This window comes from Oryza glaberrima, chromosome 6 (assembly GCF_000147395.1).
Source record: "Oryza glaberrima chromosome 6, OglaRS2, whole genome shotgun sequence".
In the NCBI taxonomy this organism is placed as follows: Eukaryota; Viridiplantae; Streptophyta; class Magnoliopsida; order Poales; family Poaceae; genus Oryza; species Oryza glaberrima.
In genome coordinates this window covers 28,535,026-28,548,580 of record NC_068331.1, presented here as the reverse complement: position 1 = coordinate 28,548,580, position 13,555 = coordinate 28,535,026, and the positions used below count along the sequence as shown (strand labels likewise).

Below are 13,555 nucleotides of genomic sequence, written 5' to 3'. Positions count from 1 at the left end.
CGCGTCCGTTCGTCTTTTCACGTGCTAACGACGTCAGGATGCATAGTTAAGAGGGTTTGAGGGAGTTATGTGCTTTGAGATTGTGACGGGACACGTGTTGCACAAGGGATTAAGTCTTTTGCAGGAGCGTAAGACTTCAGTCTTACCAAATTTTCTTCCCCATCCTATCGTCGTCGTCTCGCCCCCCATAGAGGACGTCGTTACCGATGCGCCACCGCCGCAGCCCACCCCTATCCTCGTTGTCTCCGCGGGCGCACGCCGGCCCCGGCGAGCGGTGAGGCGGCCGTGGCCGAGCAGCGCCTCGGCGTCCTCCGCTGGCCCCGCAGGAGAGTGCGTGAACGGGCTTGGCGCGGCGGTGTTGGCGGCGGAGCTTGGCGACGACCTAGCCAAGGCAGCGAATCTGGCGGATGCGGTGGTCGTCGGTGCGAGGCCCTGGAGCGCTGAGCGATTCGAGGCGGCAGCGAAGGGCCGCGGATGGGAAGGAGGTGGACGGGCTCGCCGTGGCAGTGTTGGCGGCGGAGCTCGGCGACGACCCGGCCAAGGCGGCGGATCTGGCGGACGCGGCGGTCGTCGGCGCGAGGCCCTGCCGCCGTCGAGACATGGCGGAGCGGCATGGTGGGGTGCCCTGGGCGTGCTGGCGGCCAACAGCGTGGTCCTCGTCGCCGATTTGGCCCTATGATCTGTGATGAATCCAATTATTCTGTCCTCGTCGCCAATTTGGCCCTTCGGGAGAGGGATTTTGCTTCTTTTTTCTTTTTCATCTTGTGGTGGCAACAATAGTGTTTCTTGAATCCATCTTCTTGAGTTCTTGAATCCTTCGGGAGAGGGATTTTGCTTGCGCGGGAGCGGAAGAATCGGTGGCGGGAGAGGATATTTAGGAGGGTGAATCGGGTATTTCACTTGGACGATTGGGCGCGAAGTCACGGTTCGACGAAGCAACGCTCTCCACAGCGCAACGCATCCTCCTTTTCCTAGCCGCGCGTGGGCTTGCAGACGCGAGGAAGCGTGCTTCCCTCCTAGGGGGCGAGTTCCTTTGCTGTGGCGCGCACCCTACTACCACGCACGCGAAAATTCCAGGTGACAAGCTGGAGCACCGGTCCAGCTCACCGCACTGTGAGAACTGAGAAGCCTCATATACAATGCAGCAAATGTGCTTTAATTCGCAACCGATGCTACTTCAACCGCAGAAGCAACCAATTTATACTGTAGATCGTTTCTTTTTGGAGTACTGAAAACTTGATGAAATATAGTGCACGTCTTCAGAGTTTCACGCAGCTTCACATCCGCACAGTTCAATCTGCGCCTTACGGAGATGATATACATACATTCTAGAATTATATTTATTTCAGCACTAAATTGCAGATCAGATCAATTAGTCCACACATACGATCATTAGATACAGTATGTGTGTTGCTGAATATACCGCTCCGTATATGACAAGTAGTCGCGTACCAAAGATGAAAATTAAGACTCTGTTCAAAAAAGATGAAAATTAAGAGATGTCCCAATGGGGTCGGACACTATTGTTCTCCGAACCCTGATCATGAATTGCCATTTTCTCTTATAATTTTGTTTAGAGCCTCTTTTGATTTTATTTTGTCTTCTCCACTTTAATTCGGCCCATAAAAAATTCTAAACACAAGCGTACACGTACGTATCAAAAAAAAAAAAGAAGAAGAAGAAGAAGAGAAAGATCGCTAGCTAGATGCATGTAGCTTGTTAAATGTTAATCATGTGAGGCAAAAGGGATTGTCTTAATTTGGTTGATGCATCCAGTAACACTAGAGCTATTTGCACATGTACGGCTTGCAGAAAATGGTGCCGACTTCGTTAATTAATGTAAGACGATTTGCTGATGTAAATACGTACATTTGCAGTTTATCCAAATGGGTTCGGAGTTTTCGTCTCCGTACCCCCATGGCGTTCTCCATTTCCTGCAGAGATTGTATATATTGATCCTTTTCCCTTGCTTGATTTCTTCCCCCTTAGATTTATCGGATTCATTTGCCTTCGATTTCTCAAATATGTTTTCGCCAAATTACAAACGGAAGCCGATCAATTTTTAAACACGCGACCGGTTTTCTTCTCCAAGGGGGTTCGGAGTTTTATTTTCCGAACCTCTTGATCTCGGCAGTTTTGAAATGAAGCCCCGAAGTAAATTCGGCCCATTTAACCGTTCGGGCCCAAAATCCTTGTGGTATGGATCGATTTGCCTGGCCCAGCTAAAAAGAAGAGGGAAGGACTGGCTCGATAATCTGTGCCGCACATCCTTGATCGGACGTCTCACTGAGATCCAAAGGGTCGGAGTTTTTTTTCTCCTAATCCCCTCGGATCACCATCTAGCTCTCCGATTTAGCCATTGAGTTAATCCGGCCCACCTAAAGACTTCGGCCCAAAAAGAATGTGTGTGTATATACACAAAAATGAAACCAGATTTGCATATATGTTAATTAGTCTGTAAAATGTGTCTGTTATGTTCGTCTACGTACTTATCTGAACCTAACGAGCATGGGCATGGGCATGCCGCCCTTATCTGAACCTGATTGCATCGTGTAACTAAAACTCTTTTTTCTTCTAATATGTTAACGTGCAATCCTTTTGCGCGTTCGCGATAAAAAAAATACTCCCTCCGTATTTTAATGTATGACGCCGTTGACTTTTTTACAAACGTTTGACCATTCGTTTTATTCAAAATTTCCATGCAAATTTGAAAGTATTTATATCATGCTTAAAGAACATTTGATGATGAATAGAGTCACAATAAAATAAATGATAATTGTATAAATTTTTTGAATAAGACGAATGGTCAAACGTTGGATAAAAAGTCAACGGCGTCATACATTAAAATATGGAGGTAGTATATCCGAAGGGTTCTTAGTTTTCTTGTCTGATCCCCTTGAGGCCTTTAGTAAATTTGGCCCGTTTAACCATTCAGGCCCAAATGCCTCGTAAATGGATCGAGTTACCCCGATTTTCAAGGCCCATATGAAAAAGGCGGAAATTCATAATACGCAAAGGACCAATGTGAAAATTTTGTCTCCTATCTAATCTCTTCCGCACATCCTTGATCGGACGTCTCACAGAGATCCAGGGGGGTCGGAGTTTTCTTCACCGAACCCGCGTGGGCATGGTAACGCTGACACGTGGGTCCCAGCCGTCAGCGCAACGGGTGACTTGCAACGGCGCCACTCCGAGCGCCGCCGTCGCCGCTTTCTCTGGAGCTCTATGCATCATTGCTTCCGATCTTTTCCTTTTTTTCTCGAGACATATCAATCGGATCTCGTCCAGTATTTTCTCATGTTTGCATTCAGGCTCTTATGTTTCTTGATTTCGTTCGCTCAAATCTGGATTCTGCAGACCAGTCTAAAAAAAAATTTGGATTCTGTTGAATGAACACAGGTCAATCAGATCTCTAAATGATCGATCGATGCACCAAGCTTCAAGTTCAGAATGGGCAATCCGATCTACAGAAGGTACAGATTCAGATTTGAGATTCAGACTTGTTACCATTTCTTCTACTAGTAGGTAGTTAGGTACCCTACCCTCTCTGAACTTCTGAAATATAATCCACAATTGATAGAGAGATTGAATTACTACATGCTTAATTAGCTATAGCATCATCATGATCCCACACCTCAACGTTCCATTTGCAGTGTCTGTCCAAAAGAGGATGGAATAATTCCAAGGTTTTTACAACGGTTTATTAACCATCCAATATTAGTCAGACAAGAATGCACACCTGATCATGCAGAGATATCATGTATGATCATATTTTTTTTCATGCGAAATCCATCACCCAAAGTGCTCCAATTATGCATTGACCTTTAGTTCAAAAAAGATCTCCCCTACTCCCCCAGATAAATCGAATCGACGATCATGGGGAGGAGAAAAGGTGTCGTAATCTCAATCGGAACAGTTCCTGCACTGTATCAGAAATGCATCCGCGCGTCAGGCTATACTCCACTGGAGGAGCCAGCAAGGGATTATGGGCTAAAGATAATCAAGTAAAGAGTTGTCACTGTTGAGAGTTTGATTGAGCTAGTAGCTTAGGCAGGCAGCCATGATGCAGATGCAGTACTAGTACTGGTGTGCTAGCTAGTTGGTAAATGGATGGCTGGGAGCTTTTGCTTTCCTAGCCATTATTTCCAAAGTTCAGATCAAAGGCGAAGACCGGCACCATCCATGGTGACAATGGTCAGGTCCCATTCCATGCTTAATACCCTTGTTCATTATTAGATTGATCTCCCTTTTGCTACCATATCGCAATTGTCCTTTCTGGCAATCTTTCAAATTAAGCCTGCAGATTTTTGTCCCCAAAGTTTTAGGGATGTATATTGTAGTACTGTGCAAGCAAGATCTTCAGAATTCAGATATGGATTGAGTTCAGAAGCTGCTAGCATCTTTAGAGATTTGTATCTTCAGCCAGAATTATTGGGATAAAAATATTTCCGGATATGCTACAGTAAAAATAAGCATCTTATATGCTATAAATAACCAGAGAGCAAATTTCATTTTCACGGTTTCGCCAATCCATAAGTAATAACCACTCAATTACAATTTAATTAGCATCCCTGCAATTTACTTTCATGAAGACAAACGCAACGTTGTTTTGATCCCTCTTCTGAATTCTGTACGGTAAGCCGGCCATAGTAGTCCTCTGTGTACTTTCTGTACTTGACAAATTTCGCAAACGAAAGAGGTGTGCATTGACAAAAAAGGCTTTATGCTATACAGTTCCAAAGTCCACATCCTGAAGAGAATAATTCCATTTTGTTGTCACTGAGGCTTTATAATAATGGAGGCCGCATGAGGGGAGGGCTGGATGTTTGACTACCACCCACCATGGAAAAACCTTAGCTTTCTCTATGCAGATAACTTTGGCTAAATTATTGGAGCCAAAGCAAAGCAAAGCAAAGTGATTGTGAGTGACCTCCAAGCCGACCATACTAATGGTTGTTGGTGTGAACGGTGGCCTGCAGTACAATTCAGGATTCCATCTTTCCTTCAATGTATTTCTAGTTTGGAGTTCTTTTTCAGTAAATGCAAAAAATATGATTTGAAATCATCCTGCATCATATTCTCACAGTTTCATTCTGTTGTGGAGGAACTGATGGTTACAGCAAACATCTAACTAATTTGGACTACCTGTGTGCAGAGTCTGAAAGGTTTTCCTGCATGATGCAGTGTTAATATTCAGAGAGTTGGAGAAGGTGTCCCTATCGACAAAAACAAATTTCATACTTATGTCGGCAAAGGCAAGTTAATATGCTCTGTATTGATGCTAGATTAGCACTAGCATTATGCAACAGTTTATTGGCAGAAGAGAACGAATACATAAAGCCCATGATTAGTGTTGAAAGTAGCAGAAGCACTGCAGCTAGTGCTCTATATAGCCTCTACCACATCAAAGAATCAAAGGTAGCCTTCATCAGCCGGTTCACGAGCCGTTGGAAATGATGCATTGAGTCCCAAAAGAAGCCATTTAAGAAGAAAAAGAAATCAACGGTGCCAAAACATTAATTGTGTCGGGACATAACAAACCTGCTTCTTTTCCAATTTGTCCTTGCTGTCCTTACTTGTTGATGAGATCGAATCCGTGGCTTCAGCTCCGTCCTCCTCTGCCTGCATCTGCATGTCCCTACTGAGTAAACATATGGACTGCCATTAGAGTGGAATTAATCAAGAAAAACATGCAATCATTTGTAGTCATGCAGGTTAGCTAGCCAATTTTGTAATGGTCAATTATTGCCAATATATATATATGGTCATAGGTCGTAACTGTCTGCATTGTAATTTGCTTTGTCACCTATGTACATAATTTAACTATCAGCTAGCTAAACATATAGTTTCTCTAGTTTTAAAAAGATAGCTTCGTTGACTCCTAGACATATATTTGACCGTCGGTTTTATTCAAAAGATTCATGCAAATATATAAAATATAAGTCAGGCATAAAATACCTTTAGTGATAAACTAAGTCCTAACAAAAATAAATGATAATTACGACGAATGGTCAGATATATATAAAAAATCAACAACAAAATCTATTAAAAAAACAGAGTATGTAGCAAAATCTACACGAAGAACCAGAGGATATGATATTCTATATGTATATCCAAAATATATATGCATCCAGCTAGTTATTGCGATGACCGTGGTGAACCATATATACATGTGTAAAGTAGACTAAAAATATACTTCCTCCGTTTTTTAATAGATGACGCCGTTGACTTTTTCTCACATATTTGACCATTCGTCTTATTTAAAAAATTTACGTAATTATAATTTATTTTGTTATGAGTTGTTTTATCACTCATAGTACTTTAAGTGTGATTTATATTATATACATTTGCATAAAATTTTTGAATAAGACGAATGGTCAAACATGTGAGAAAAAGTCAACGGCGTCATCTATTAAAAAACGGAGGTAGTATTATCCCGTGCTGTTGGCTGCATATGTAACACATACATCATGGTGTTATACAGAGGATCACATTATTTTTCTGTGAAATACATGCACGCACGCTTTCTACGTTTTGACAGAAACATGTGAGTACGTACGTAACAACGTGGCATGCATGTACATTGGATCCATGTACCATCCCATGGGACGGACTTTAGCCTAGTTACCTTGTCAACTAGTATTCTTAGACTTTCACAATTAGGAGTAACATGCTTATACGTTGTAATAGGCCAATCTCATCTAAGTAGAGATGGATCATAAGTGTGATTGAGAGATAAAGCATTGGATCCGATGATTACGTACATACGCTACATGTGTGCACGGTGGGAGGAGACAGAAGGAAGATGACTTCGCTAATAAGGTAGTAGAGATATTTTAATAAACTTTTAGGCTCGCCAGATCACCGCCTATGTTGAGGATACACACACTACACATTGAGCGTTAGGTGAAATATATGACGATAACACTCATGAGACCTTATCTTTCTTCCGTCATCTATAACTTGTAAATGTGTACGTAAGTTTCTTGACGATATGTCTAACAACACATAGAAATAATATAATGGATATATAAAATGAATATTCATATTTCTTAGAATCAACCATGCAAAGCAAATAAAAATAGTATCTACCTACCACAACAAAATAATGTTACATATTTTTCTTTGGATAACATATGAGTCCATATAACAAGGCAATATAGTAAATTGCACACATGTATGAGCTTTTGGTTGCATGTAACATGTATACCATGGGTTATGCAGATTGCAAGCGACATGCATGTATACCACAGGTTATTCTATCGACTTGGATAGATTTTAAGGCCTGCGACTTTGGTCATCGGCGTCTAGAGACTTCCATTGCGTATTCTTCTAAGCTTTACTAATTTTTTATGCCTGCCAGATCACTACCTATGTCGTTTGTGAGAGACTGTACAGATACAATGAGCGAGCGTTTGGTGTAATATGTGACAGTAGCATACACGAAATCCTATCTTTCCTATGTCGTTTATAGGAACCACAGACGTCTCCTAAAGTTGACCGGCAACATCTCTAGTGAGAGATAGAGATATCTGTTACTACCGGGTCAAGGTAGGTGTAGGTGGGTATAATAAATTTATGAATTACTTCGAATTAACGAAGCTATAATATATAGATATTACCTGCAGTAAAAAAAATATAAATATTTTGCTTTGAATAATAGAGTTAATATATAAAATATACAACATGGTAAATTGATTCAAACTAATTCTAATATGTATGGTACCACATTCTCAAACCTCAAACACATGGTGTTCTCACTGACACTTGTAAGCACACAAAGCCTAGGCAACACCGGGCATACTGGCCAGCTACACTCTACGGAGGGATCAGATGCCCTCTCCGCTGTAGCTAATACAAAGCTGTAGAGTTAGTGCCTTGCTCTATCTCCAACAGCTAGCTACACACAAAAAAAAAAAACACATTTCTTTTAAACATCCCAAAGAGAAAGCTAAGATATAGTAGTAAATACTTATTTCTGGATTAATATCACTCCTGAAACGGTGGAGTAATATTTATGGGGAGAAATCTGACATTTATTTCTGACCAGGAAAATCAGCAGCTGCAGGAAAAGAAACAGTAGAAGAAAAAGGAAACCATCAATAAATAATAAATAGTAAAAAAGAGTAAAAAAAAAATCACAGATAGAAACAAAAGGGCGCAGTCACCGGCCTCCTCATATACACGCGCACCCTACGCTCTCCTCCTCCTCCACCAACTCCTCCTCCTCCTCGAGCCAAGAAACCATCAAGCTAGCGAGGCCACCTCACCGGCCGCCATGGAGATCCCGCCGCTCTAACAGCGGCGCGTTCTTGCTCGTCGTCGGAGCTAGAGATCGATCGACCAAGCTAGCGTTTCTTCGATTAGATATAGTCATATCTATATATATAGGTAGAAGGATGGGCGTGCACTTGCTGAAGAGGCAGCAGTCGTCGGCGTCGGCGGGGGGGTCGTCGGCGGGGGGAGGGATGCCGCCGAAGGGGTGCATGGCGGTGAGGGTGGTGGGGCCCGGCGGCGTGGGCGGCGGCGGAGGAGGAGCGGAGGGGGAGAGGTTCGTGGTGCCGGTGGGTTATCTGAAGCACCCGCTGTTCGTGGGGCTCCTCAAGGAGGCCGAGGAGGAGTTCGGGTTCGAGCAGAAGGGCGCCATCACCATCCCCTGCGGCGTCGACCACTTCCGCCGCGTCCAGGGCATCATCCACCACCAGAAGCACCACCACGGCGGCTCATCCCATGGCGGCGGCGGCGGCGGCCTCCTCTCCGGCCACGGCGGCCATGGCTCGTCGGGACACCACAACAACTTCCACATCGCCGCCTGCTTCAGGGCCTGATTGAGATGATCATCAGATGATGATGCGTGGTGTTTCTTTGGCTAGCTTCTCTCTCTCTCTTAGATCGATGGATTAATAATACTTAGGGTTTTAATTTCCTTTTGGTTAGGAATTTAGTCATGGTTTGTGATGATGATCAAAAGGATCGATCATGCATGCATGGGTTGAGTTTGAGTAGCCTGCATGAGCAGATCTGTCATGCAGCTGCGGGTTGTTCTCTGTTCATCCTTATAGGACTCTCTCTCTCTCTCTCCTAGTTAAGTTAGATTGTGATGATGATGATGAAAATGGAGATCAAAGGATCTGTTCAATCAAAACAAAAGATGTTCCCTTTCTTCTTTTTCTTTATTTGTGAATTCCGTTTTTTTTTTCAATTTTTTGAGATGATATATATGGTTGGTAGTATTCTCTTTCTATTCAGAAAGAGCATCCTTTTTCTATTCAGAAAGAACATCCTTTTCCTAATGGTTGTTGATCAAGATTCATATATGGTATAGGGATGAAAAAAATATATGAAATTTCAGAAACAAATTAAACATGTCTATCTATATGTTGGCTTCCAAAAGAGTGGAGAAAAAGAACCTAGCTCCATAGACAAGAACAAAGAGGGCCAGCTAACTAGCTAGATAGCAAATGTTGTTTTTTTTTTTCTTTCATCTCTTCTAGGATTCTAGCTTACTTTCTTGGTTTTGTCCACTCTCAGTACTAAACAACAATCATCAGAATTTACTTAGTGCTAAGCTAGCTACTCCAGCTGTTAGTGCTACTCATCATTATTCTCTAAAAGAAAACTTACTAGGACAATAAATCGCCTACTGATCAACAGGGCCAGCACTACCAACAAATACATTCCAACACATTCAGAGTTTTTAGTTGGTGAAAGTTGTTGGTGAATTGAAACAGAAACCGAGTATGAACGAATGGCTAAATAGCTTATTTGTGATAATTATTATAGGAAGTTGGAAAATGGATTTGTAATATTGTTTAGTTTGAAAAACGTGCGGTTTAATCCATTATCCGTTTATCACGAAGGCAGTAGTGCAACAGTTGTCAGAGCTTCTTGTGGCAGATAGCCCTGGCACTGTCAGAAATGTGATGAGAATGAGTGAGAGAAGAATCTCGAGATGGTGGTAGGAAGGGCGGCGCCGCAGTAGGAAATGGAGGAGATGGATATGAACAAGCAAAGGACAAGTTGTTTGGCCAAAAGGACAGGCAGTACGAGAAACTGAGAAGCATTGGAGATCACACACACATGTACCGTACACATTCAGAAGATTCAGACAGATAATCTAGTTTAATTTATTTTCTTGGTGATTTTCTCCCCTTGCTTATATTTTGGGAATACCTGTTTTAGTTAATTGCAAAACTACCTCTTGTTATGATCCACTGAACATGCCAAATTAGCTTTGCTTGTTTTTTTATCTCAACGTGCAGTGAAAAGTAAAAGTAAATAAACCTGATCAGAGTGCTATGCGGTCATGTTTATGAGAGGTGTATAGTTTTTAGCATTCCCAAAATTCGGAGAAATCCAATCATGATCTAGCTAGTGGCACCAAATTAAGTTTTCACAAATAATTAAGCAAGAATTGATACTCTAGTACTAGCAGCTAGTTAGTGGTAGGTCACTTTTGGTGATCAATAGGGAAAGAGAGATGTGTATGTGTGCGTAGGTCAGAACTCCATGTAATGTGGAGAATGAAATAGAATCGTGCTTGATTTTTCTTTTTGAAAAGTTGTGTTCGATTTGGATCTCTCCATAGCTGCTATTAAAACCCTAGGCCATTGATGTGGCAGCATACTTGTCCTCAGAGATGTCATTCTACAAGCTACACTTCATTATTCATTAGTGTTCATCATCGATTAAGCATGTGAAATTAGGAACTAGAATGATGTTGAACCCAAAATTTAAGGCTATGACCGGTTGAACAATGCTGAATAAGCTGTCAAAAAAATGAATGACAAACATAACTAATTTATGATATTTTTTATATTTATATTATTAGCAATTTAAAAGATAAGGCTGAAAAATAGACTATATATGGTAGAAAAACCCAAAATAACTTTCAAAATTCAAATTTTGGTTGTGGCTAATAAGTCAACAAGCTGACAATGAAGACATCGTCATCCATCCATATATTTCTTCCTTTCTTTATGTACTATATTCTCTTCATGCCTTCTCTTTCCCTATTCATAAGAGGTAAAATAAGCAACCATCTATTCACAGTAAAACATTCTTGGGCGATCAAGGTAAGGAAAGAATTTTCTTTTAAGAAAAGGTGAGAAAAGAATATCATCAATTCATATAGTAAGAACATAGTACATCTTTAATAGTATACCGCGGCGGCGGTATCTAAAATGAAAGAATAAAGAGGGATGCTCTTTATTTGCCAATAGTTTTATTGACCTCTAGAAGTGCACATGAGACACGGTCGAATCGAGTGGTTTATCGACGGCGCCAACTACTTTTTCCTTCAAAAAATCACCAATTATTGGGTTCAACACATAATCGAGAGAAATAGAATATAACTAAAGATGATCGAAACAGCCAACGGTGTTAGTACAAAGCATGAACAGTGGTAGAGATGATGGAGGGGATACGGAGAGCATCCTTTTGTGTACGGCAAAAGAAGCAGCAGGTGGACAAAGCGAAGGCCATAGTTTTTTTCTTACAACAAGACAAATGCATTGTGTTTTTGCCTGAAAAAAAGGACAAATGCATTGTACCATGCGTGATGAGACTATCTTGTGTAGTGGAGTATTCCATGGATTCCATTCTGGACTCTTCCATTCCCTTGCAATCTTTGCCTCTGCCTTGGAATGGCCTCCACTGCCTCTCCTTTCACCACCTGGATGTTGACTTTGAGGCAATATCTCTGAATTTTCCAGGCTTGTATAAAAACTGAACAATTTTCGACTCAAATTTTATAAGTCCATGACCATGACAATAGTTCAGAGGAGGTTCCAATCTATTCTTTAGGACAGCTTAATTGAGTCATGTATGGGAATTTGTCACCGTTTGTATAAAAACCGCGAACAATTTCATCTATTTTTAGGAGTGACTTTTTTGGTCTTTGAGAGGAGCTAGAATATTTTTAGTGTAAAAGTTGGTACCTCCGATATCTAACACTAGAAAACGTGACACCCATCGGTACCTTATCAACAACCGTAATAAATAAAAATGTAAGTCCATGACAATAGTTCAGATGAGGTTTCAATCTCTTGTGCAGTTAGTCATGGTCTCATGGACTTGCAGTCCAGAAGAGTTTGATGGAAAGTGCTGAATTCAAGATGTCCCTTCTATCTAATTTAGTGTGTGGTTGCCAATTTATAAGACCAGCTTGATCAAATATCAATCTATCATGAATGATTGTGTTAAAGAACTCAACAACGCGTCAGCTATAGATAGAAGAAAATGAATGGACTGACTCACTAACACCCTCATGTCGACGTTGCCACGGCGACCTGATTAAGACGGGGTTTCATTGACAGGTTTGTATTCATCCACGTTAGTTGCATTAATTCTCATCCAATCTGATCATCACCAAACATTTTACTTTACAAGTTTCTTCATTGTCACTGTCAGACAAGTTTGATAAGGTACAGTTCAAGGACGGTTCCATTGCACGGACACGGACTGTCTGTTCCTAATGGCAGAATCATCAATCAGTTAATTCTCCTGTAAAGATGCTGTCATTCTCTGTATATACATGCATACAAATATATTCAGTGATCATGAACAGTAACCTATTCTTTGCAAAATGCTGATAAAGAATGAGTTTTTCTCTCGCTTTTTTCTTTCTGGTTTCTGAAGCAGATAAAGTAGGGTTGAAATTGGCAGCTTCAGTTTCAAGTTCAACGATTGCTGCTTGGTTCATCCAAGCTGATGACCTAGTTTCTTTGTCTGCGTCTACAAACCAATTAGTAGGTTCAGGCTATCTGATTTATATGGTCCATAGATGTGAACTAGACAGTTTTTAGCTGAGGTAGGGTCGCAATTTGGCGATTGGTATGAAATCCATTTAGCATATTCATCCAAACGCCAAGCGAGTAATCATCACCTAAACAAGTGGTTAGATTTTTTGAATCTTGCTTCAGAATTTGGTACAGTTGTTCGATCTTTCTCTCTCTTTCAGTTTTGACCTTGTGAAGAAGTCGCAATATCATGCGTGCCAACCTTGTCAAGCGACGGTACTTTTGCACAGTATTTAGATATAATCATTTTTATTTAAGAAAAAGATGACATTAAGTACACCCTTCATCCCAAAATAAGTTTATTTGTGGGTTTATGTGTCTAACGTTTGATTGTCCGTCTTATTTAAATTTTTTTTATGATTGGTATTTTTGTTGTTATTAGATGATAAAACATGAATAGTACTTTATGCGTGACTTACCTTTTTTTAAAATCTTTTCATAATTTTTTTAAATAAGATAGATAGTCAAACGTTGAACACAAAAACCCACAAATGAACTTATTTTGCGACGGAGGGTGTAGATGATATAATCACTTCAATTGATAGCAACGCACCAATCATATACAGTATATACTGTGATCTCTAGACTAGGAATTTGGGATATGTATGCTTACTGTGCATAAGCTGGTTCAGAAATTTCAGAAGTTCAGATGAAGGAGAGGGAGAGGAGAACAACTTGAAAGAACAAAATACAACAAAAGACTTGCATCTTGTTTCCTGTGGGCTGAAGCCTGAAAGGACCACATCTTTTTTATG

The 13,555-nt window shown here is 41.0% G+C and overlaps 1 protein-coding gene across 1 annotated transcript; it reads left to right on the top strand.

Moving 5' to 3' along the window:
* Positions 1-8,189: 8,189 nt before the first annotated feature.
* Positions 8,190-9,168, top strand: LOC127775516 (auxin-responsive protein SAUR32-like). Its single transcript, XM_052301764.1, has one exon. The coding sequence runs from the start codon at positions 8,400-8,402 to the stop codon at positions 8,826-8,828; it is 429 nt and encodes a 142-aa protein (XP_052157724.1). The 5' UTR covers positions 8,190-8,399; the 3' UTR covers positions 8,829-9,168.
* The last annotated feature ends 4,387 nt before the right edge of the window (positions 9,169-13,555 follow it).

Coding starts and splice junctions, on each gene's coding strand:
- LOC127775516 (XM_052301764.1), top strand. CDS start 8,400: ATGGGCGTGCACTTGCTGAAGAGGCAGCAGTCGTCGGCGTCGGCGGGG.